General features: G+C 34.8%; 2 protein-coding genes across 2 annotated transcripts; both read right to left on the bottom strand.

The window, feature by feature from the left end:
* Positions 1-5,268: 5,268 nt before the first annotated feature.
* Positions 5,269-5,772, bottom strand: LOC124420609. Its single transcript, XM_046954070.1, has one exon. The coding sequence runs from the start codon at positions 5,770-5,772 to the stop codon at positions 5,269-5,271; it is 504 nt and encodes a 167-aa protein (XP_046810026.1).
* Positions 5,773-6,777: 1,005 nt separating this feature from the next.
* On the bottom strand, positions 6,778-7,374 carry LOC124420608. Its single transcript, XM_046954069.1, has one exon. It carries the CDS (start codon positions 7,372-7,374, stop codon positions 6,778-6,780), a length of 597 nt encoding a protein of 198 aa, XP_046810025.1.
* Between the last annotated feature and the right edge of the window lie 1,908 nt (positions 7,375-9,282).

Below are 9,282 nucleotides of genomic sequence, written 5' to 3'. Positions count from 1 at the left end.
AATGCTGAAAAAGGAAAACCAACCTATGGATGCCGTACATATTGCAACTATTCTTCCTAATGCATCACCAAAACGACTTAAGCGAATTGTGGAAAGTATACCAACTCCAACATCACAATCAAATTTTACTGAAGAGGAAGCAATAGCGCTTATGTTGGAACTGGGTCTCAGTCGAAATAAGTACCAAATATTAAGGAAAGCTCTGCATGAAAAAGGACACAATATATTACCATCATACAAGGCGATCCAGGAAAAAAACAAACTATCCTACCATCACCTATTGCTGTTAATGATGTGGACGTTTATATATATATATTATCTTTGCTCTAAAACACAGCATCAAGAATTGTGTCAGACTTTTCAGAAGACCAACTAAGGAAAATTCATAACTGTGATGTTGTCTTAATGTGTAAGTGGGGATGTGACGGTTTATCAGCACTTCCAGAATACAAACAAGCTTGTGGAAGTCGGACATTAGCAGACTACAAAAGTGTCTTTATGTCATCATTAGTGCCATTACGAATTCGTTCATACAACTCCGGGTTCAAAAAATTTTTGTAGAGCCATTGGATTTGAATATATAAAGGAGTCAAAGAAAACAACAAAAGATTTAGTGGAATAGTTAAAAGATGAAATAAATGCACTGGAGCCCATTTGCATAAAAATAAAGGAATTCTCTATTAACGTATCATATCAGCTAAGCTTAACAATGATTGATGGAAGGGTCAGCAATGCCATAACAGAAACTTCTTCCTTCTGGAGATGCTCAATATGTAATGAGAAAAAGTCGCAATTCTCAAATATAAACAAAAGCAGAAGTATTAATGAAGAAGTCCTGTCTTTCGGAATTTCACCAAATCATGCCAGAATACGATTTTTGGATTACTTTTTACACATAGCATACGACCTCAAATATAGAAGTGTGCCAGAGAATCTTACTAAATCAACAAAAAATAATGAAGAATTGAAAGAACTGAGAGCTGCGGAAAAAAGCAGAATCCAAGAAGAATTTAAAGTTCAGATGGGATTAAACATCGACAAACCACTTCCAAGTTGCGGTAGTACAAATGACGGTAATACGGCGAGAAGGTTTTTTCGTGATTTTGAAATTACTTCAAAAATAACTGGAATCGACAAGGAGTTGCTTCGAAGAGTTAACACTATTTTAATGGCACTAAATAGTAAACATTTGGGAATATACATCTGAAATTTCTAAATTACTTGTATCTCTGTATCCATTAGAGTATTCAATTATTCGGGTTTTTGTCTTATTCGGTTTATTCGACAAATAATTATTTGGGGTTTTACGTTAGCCGGTTAATAATCGGATAATTAAAAATTATTCGGTTATTCGAATAAAAGGAAACTATATGTTATTATTGCTTTTAACAATAATTTTTTTCATATACACCCTGTAACAATTTTGAAAAAAGCATTCACACATTTCAAAGTTTAAAGGACTACAAACGAATATTTAAAATATTTATATGTATTTTTTAATGCTTATATTGGTATCAAATGAAAGCTGGGAATCTGTACATTCTATCTATATTATTGACCTGTCTTACTTATAGAAAAAAACGAAAAAGAAATTACATTTAACAAGTAAGAGTTTTATATTCGGCTGTGCCGAATCTTATACAATGATGTGTTAAAAAACAGTCAGTACGAATTTTATTACAAAAAATCAAAAAATACTAATTGCAAAACGGTTAGGTACCAAAAACTACCCTTTTATGGATTCTCACGTAATCCAGACTCTACATACTAAATTTAACGTTTCTAGGTTCAATATTATAAAAATTTCAAAAAGTACCTTATGAAGAACGAAAAAGTACCAAAAAGCCCCCTTTTATGGGTTCCCACTTAATCCATGTTTCTAGTTTCAATATTATAGAAATTTCAATAAGTAACTTTTGTTGAACGAAGAAGTACTTAAAAGTCCCCTTTTATGCGTTCTCACCTAATCCGGACTCTACAAACTTAATTTCATGTTTCTAGGTTCAATATTATAGAAAATTCAAAAAGTACCTTTTGTAGAACGAAAAAGTACCAAAAGGTCCCATTTTATGTGTTCTGGCTTAATCCGGACTCTATATACATAATTTCATATTTCTAGGTTCAATATTAGAAAAAATTCCAAAAGTACCTTTTAAAAACAAAAAAAGTACCAAAAAGTTCCCTTTTATGGTTTCCAAGTTAAGCCAGGCTCCACATACTTAATTTAATGTTTCTAGCCAATAACAACACACTAGTGCTCCTCTCGCTCTGCTAGTCTTGCTCTGCTGCTCACGCTCTGGCTTGGTTTGATAAACAAGAGTATAATAACAAAATTTACCATATGATTGTGTATTTTTTTTTTTTTTGTTTTTTGCAATTTCTGTTTGAGCATGAATAAAAAAACTCAATTTTTGATGAAATTTTCAGAGGTTGTCTCGGATTTTTGCTCATATCTAAGTTATTTATGGACCGATTTTGCTGATTTTAAATAGAATTATTGAAGATTCGGATCTCGCCGATATCTGGGGTCCTCTAAAAACTGATTTCAACAAACATACAGACAGACAGACGGACATGGCTTAATCGATTCAGCTATTTATATTATATTATAGAAATTACAAACGGAGTGACAAACTTATATGTATATACCCTCCTCACGAAGGTGAAGGGTATAATAAGGTTTCATTTTCGACTCAAAAACATTTAACTACTTTTTTGTGACACATTTTTTTTAAGATTTCCAATTCATTCTTGATGATTTTGATGATTTGAAATAAATTATGTCATTTTAAAGCAGAGGAACTCAGGTTCATTTGAAATTAATATTAACACCAACTTTTTAATATAAATTTGGAATTCCATCTTTTAAAATTGGATGTCTTTTAAACTTTAAAGTCCTTTTACAGAAGCATAAGAGCTGATAATGAAAAACTAAGTACACAGAGTTAATACTAATGGTCCACAGTTTCCTGTACGTATAGATTTATTCATGTTTGAAAATAACTTTTGCACGGTTTATAAACAAAAATATTATTTGCACTTCTTTCGCTTCAATTCTTTGTTTAGTTTTTTTATCAAATACTATAAATTATTCCTGTTTGTGTGAAATGCTTTTCTATATAAAGACATTACTGTTTTTAAGATTTTCAACGAGTTCTAGAATTCATACGTTCCATTGAACACTAGTTCAACTAAAACTGTTGCTGAAAACTTATTATAATTATTAGCGATATAATTATTTCCATGATCTCTTTTTAAAAATCATCAAATAAATTTTCTTTATTATAGAAAATTTATTAAAAAATTAAGAAAATAAGAAAATTTATTATAAAAATATTAAATTTTGTAGAAAATACATTTTACTGCTAAATAGTGAGTTTTTCTTAATCGGTTAATTGATAAAAATTATTCGGTTTATTCGATATTTGAAATTTGACAATTTTCATTTATTCGAACGAATAATCGTCAAAAATTAATCGATTAACAGAACGACAATTAATCGTTTGAATACTCTACTATCCATGGAGGGAACTAACACCAACATTACACAAATTATTGTGTCATGGTCAAATAATAATTGAATCGAATATTCTTCCACTTGGAGAGTTAACAGAAGAAGCCCAGGAAGCGAGGAATCGAGATTTTAAGCATGTTCAACTTTTCAGCTCAAGAAAATGCTCCAGGCAATCACAGAATGAAGATATTTTTAATAGTTTACTTCTATCTTCTGATATACAATGTTATAGTCTATAATAAAATAATTAACTAAATAATTTTTAAAAATTGTCCAAATATTTTATTCAACACCAAATGTATGTTCTGTCATACTTAATACTAAAATATGAAAAAGATGAAATTAAAGGACACAGGTTTAAATGAACATAGAAAACATATTGAGGTTTCCAAAACTGCTTTCAGTTTTCTGATCCCAGCTTTGAGATTTTAGAACATGTCGCCCAAAGTTGAAGTTTTGATAAAAAATAGGTCATATTCGGAAATACGCAGTGGCAACATTTTCAAAAAATAGGACAAGTTTTTTACGCCAAAGCGTTTTGGGTAAAGATACCTTTTAGAAAACTATAAAATTGTTATATTTTCTTAAAGAAAATTTTATTTTATTAATAAAAGAGTTAAGACACATTTTGGGCAAAAAAAAAACGGCAAAAATCTAAATTTTTCCGAATTTTTAAATTAAAAAACTGTAAATGATATTGATCTGAAATTTTTTGTATATTATTGGAAATTTTGTTGTCTAACAAGAAGAAATTGAGTCCAAAATTACGCCCGGTATTCAAAAAAAGGCGGACCAAGGTATGGTAAATTTTGTATCACTAAATTTTTAAATGCCTATAACTTGGATATTATAAGAGATAAGTAGTAGTGAAAAACAAAAAAATGGCACGAGTTTAAAAATTTTACATGTCGTAGGTACCCTACTTTGAGCCGCCACAGCTCCGTCCCTGGGGCATCTGCGGGGTTCATCTTCAAAACTTAAACTCGAATACTCCTTGGCTACGCTCACGCCAAATTTTATCCCGATCGGCCGTTTAGAAATGCCAGATTTATTTCCAAAAAATTTCCATTCTGCCCCACTGTGCGTCAGATATGAAAGACATGTGGTCTATGGATAGTTGTTTAGCTGCACCAACAAACGCCCCATTATCTGAATAAATATCTTTGGGAGTTCCACGACGAGAAAAAACCTTGCGAAGGCTGTCATAAACGCATTAGTCGAAATATCTGACGTGACCTCCAAATGTATGTCCTTGGTAGCAAAACAAACAAATACTAAAATATAACCTTTAGTTTTCTTACAACCACGACCTACATACGACTTTATATCGAAGGGCCCTGCGAAATCCACACCTGTGTTAGTAAATGGTCTAGAAAGTGTGACTCTTTCCCGTGGCAGTGCCGTCATAATTTGTTGACTTTGAGCATGTTTTTGCAACGCACAATTTTTACAGCTATGTACTATTGATTTTGCAAGATTCTTCAATTTCGGAACCCAGAATTCTAATCGCATTAAACGTATGAGTAAAGCATTTGAGCCATGGATCGAACATTTGTGAAGAAATTGCATATACAGTCGCGTAAAATGGCCATTGTAAGGGAGAAGTTTGGGATAACGTTCGTCATATGTAAGATTTGAAGAATTTACTAATCTACCATTTACTCTCAGGATACTCTGGGCATCTAGAAATGGATTGAGTGTAAGAAGATTGCTTTTTGGGGGCTGTAAAATGAGATTATGAGATTGACATAATTTTACGAGTCTCGTCCTAACGAACAAAATTTCTGATTGACGAAGGTCATGACTAGGGTATTGTCGACCTTGACGTTGTGTAGGGTGGGACAAATGAAAAAACCGAAAATATAACAAATTACACGCATGGCTCGTGGTAGATCCGAAAAGCGAAGTAAAAAATCTGTTGGTGATACTTGAGTAACATGTGATTTCACTGGACGAATTTCCTCACTAGTCTCAAAATTAACAGAGCATGATGGCCTTGGGAAAGGGATGAGTCTTAGCCATGTTGGACCTTGCCACCACAAAGAGCTTTCTGCCAATTCCATAGCAGTGATACCACGGGACGCTAGATCGGCAGGGTTTTCCTTGGAGTTGACGTGATTCCAAATGCAATTGCCAACCTTCTCTTTTATTAAAGCCACACAATTCGCTACAAAAGTTATCCATGAGTATGCCGGCTTTTGTAGCCATGCCAGTACTATTGTAGAGTTCGACCATAAAAAACAGGGTTGTTCGTTCATTTTTAATTGCATTCTAATTGAGTTATTAGTTATTGCTAGTTATTCGGCACTGCACAATTCTTTCCGGAGAAGTGTTATATATTTAATGGGTGCTACTTTAGTTTTCGCTATTAGAAGGTGGGTATATACTACTCCATTTGGACTCTGCGCTCTGAGGTATAAGCTTGCAGCGTTGGCCTTTTCCGATGCGTCACAGAACGCGTGAATTTCTATCGAATAATTAGAGTCATAATTAACAAATCGGGGAATTCTTATGGCTTGAATATTGGAATAATCATCCAGAAAAGTCTGCCATTGAGTCAAAATTTGGGGGTTTATTTTATCATCCCAATCAGTTTGGTCTGTCCAAATAAGCTGCTCTTTGGTAATGCTATTTCTATCGGGGTAATTCTGGGGGTTAAAATAAAAACAGTCGGTTTCAGCGTTCCATCTTAAACCGAGTGTTTTGGTACTACTCGCTTCGGAAAGTTTGAGAAAGTTTGCATCCAATAGATGCTCGGGGGGTAACGCTGACAGCAATTCTCGGTGATTGGCTGTCCATTTCCGAAGTGAGAAACCAGCTGAGTGAAGAACCTGAATAAGGTGGTTTCGGGATTTAATGGCGTCTGACAAATCATGTGAGCCATAGAGTACATCATCGATATACATAAAATTCCTGAGAATATCAGAAACAACGGGGGTCTGTCTTTCACACACTTTAGCAAGTTCTAGCAATGTTCGTATTGCCAAATAAGGGGCACAGTTAACTCCAAACGTAACGGTTTTTAATTCATAGTCATCTATGCTATCATTAGGAGATTATCGAAAAAGTATCCTTTGGAAAGGGGTATTGACCAAGATTTGTCGATACATCTTTTCGATGTCAGCACTAAATACATTTCTAAAAAACGCCACCTAGTTATTAGGATAGTTAAATCGGATTGTAATACCGTTCCTGGGTAGAGCACATCATTAAGGCTGACACCGTTTGATGTGGGGTTAGACGCATTAAATACTACGCGAAGTTTAGTTGTGGTGCTGTCTGGTTTCAGCAGCATGATGTGGTAAGTAGTAAGATGAATTGTCAAGAACCGAAAGTTCATCCGTAATACGTGTCATATGGCCTAAAGTCTCATATTCTTTCACTACGTTATCGTATTCGGCTTTATCGTTGGGAGATCTACTTAATATGGCTTCGTTACGAAGATATTGCCGTAAAGCAATATTGCGAGAAGTTCCTAAAGATGTTTCAATCCGGAAATTTCTACGAAAAGGAAGAGAAACCACAAAACGGCCAGATGGTTCACGATAGGTGGTAGCCAGATAATATTCCTCGCAATATTCATCATCTTTCGACATCCGAGAAGCTTCAGGTATTTCCTCCAGTTCCCAGAATTTTGATAACTGGTGACTAAGGTTAAGTTCGTTGTAGAACGAAGAAGCGACAGGTGATTTATTCGGAGTTGATGATTTGCCGGTAATGATCCAACCAAACACGGTACGCTGGGCCACAAGTGAGCGATCATGATTCCATTTTACACCTTCAAGTAATATTTGTGAATATATATTGCCTCCGAGTAAAAGGTCAACATGTGATTCTTGGTGCAAGTTTATATCAGCCATTTGTAAGTCGGAAAACCCGGACTTAACAAAAGAAACAAGAGGAAAGTATGGTAACTGACGAGTAATCTTTCGTACGACGTGAGCACTAATCATAATCTTAAAATTGTTGTCCAGAGGAGACCCGATCGATATCGAACATACTTGACTAGATGTAGCTCTTAGCGATCCATTAAGACCTACGATATCCATTTTAGTTGGTACAAAAGTCAAACAGAGTTTGTTTTGCAAATGTTTAGAAATAAACGATGCCTCTGAGGCAGGATCTATTAAGGCCCTAACTGTGGACATAATTTCGCCTATGTATATGTCAACTAATGCTGTTCCAAGTATTATAGAAGAGTATGGAGTGGACTGTAGGTGTGTCGTATACGCCTGGCTTATATGCGTAGGAATTTCTGAGGATGTTGAAGCGGGTGCTAAATTCGATGTTGAAAATACAGAGTTAGACGGTGTTGAACATGAGTTGTCGTTTTCTATGTGAACATTTGTGTTAGAGGGGGCTACCGAAGTTTTATGTGTATTATCTGGGCTTCTGTGGAGAAGAGAGTGATGTTTTCGCTTACATAAGGCACAAACAAATGGACTTTTGCACTTCTTGTATTCGTGGGAGGTTGCGAAACAATTGGTGCAACATTTTTGACTCCTAACCGTGAATAATCGTTCTTCTATGGACATACGCAGAAAAACAGGACACAATCTGAGAGGATGTACGTCAGGACAAAGTGTACAGCTCACTGATTTGGATGAGTTAACGTTCGAGTGATAGGTGTTCACTTTAGCACCTTCTGGTTTGTCAACTCTTTTATGGAAGCCTTTTTTATTAGAGAAAGTATTAGTCGATGGAACCCTAATATCGGTGATAGATTCCAAGGTGTGAAATCGGGACGTAAGAAAAGAGTCCATCTATTTCCACGTCGGAAGTTCAACGTTATCTTTGAGAGACTGTTCCCATAAGTTTAGAGTGATATCTGGGAGACATGTTGAACAGATTTAAACGAAAATTACATCCCAATTTCTTGTATCAATGTCTAAACGTGATAAGTTGGCAACACAATTATGAATTGTACGATGAAGATGTTTTTCTTTTGTTGTTCGTTTGAGATAAGGGTCAAATTAAAAAGAGTCTTCAGTTGGGCATTAATGAGAACTCTGTCCATCAAATTTCGCCACGCCATTTCGAATCCATCATTAGTAAAGGGGCAAGACTTCACTATCTCCCGTGCTTCACCCTGGGTCTTTTTTAGTAAGTGGCAGAGTTACTCAAAAGGGGATATATGTGTCTGATGCATAAAAAGACCCAAAAATTGATCCCGAAAAGAGGGCCAAGAGCTGTAGTCACCGTAAAAGTTATCTATATCACAGGGTGGCAAATGGACTTGTGTTGAGGATGCCATTGGAATAAGATTATCACATGTTGTCCTTGGTTTTCTCAGAGAATCTAACATTTCTTTAGCCCTAGACAAACACTTAAGGTGCGCATTATATGCAGTGCAAAATTTGTTCTTAACTGTCTTCAGATTAACCTCCTCCTCTAAGGAACCCATTTTCTCAAGAAGTATATCATAAGCAGATCGTAAAGTGTTCCAAAGATGAACAATTTCATCTTTTTGCACTTCTAATGAGTGAATTGTGTGATCATCTTGGGGTAAGGAAACAAAGTACGCACAAAATTCCACAACGCGGTCTGATGCGCGGATGAAACGGTCTAATTCGGACATATTGTTGGTGATCAAGATTTTCCAATTAAATTAATAGACGGAAAAATACTAATATATACGGAAAATATATCAAAAGCTACTAAAAACTTTGGGAAGAAATACGAATAAAAGTCCTATACCAAATTATACTACTATTTCATTTAAAATCCTTTTGCAAACTATAAAATAAAACATATGTAGATTTTATAGT

The sequence above is a fragment of the Lucilia cuprina genome, chromosome 6 (assembly GCF_022045245.1).
Source record: "Lucilia cuprina isolate Lc7/37 chromosome 6, ASM2204524v1, whole genome shotgun sequence".
NCBI lineage: Eukaryota > Metazoa > Arthropoda > Insecta > Diptera > Calliphoridae > Lucilia > Lucilia cuprina.
The sequence above is the reverse complement of the archived record's forward strand: the minus strand, read 5'-3'. Positions and strand labels throughout refer to the sequence as shown.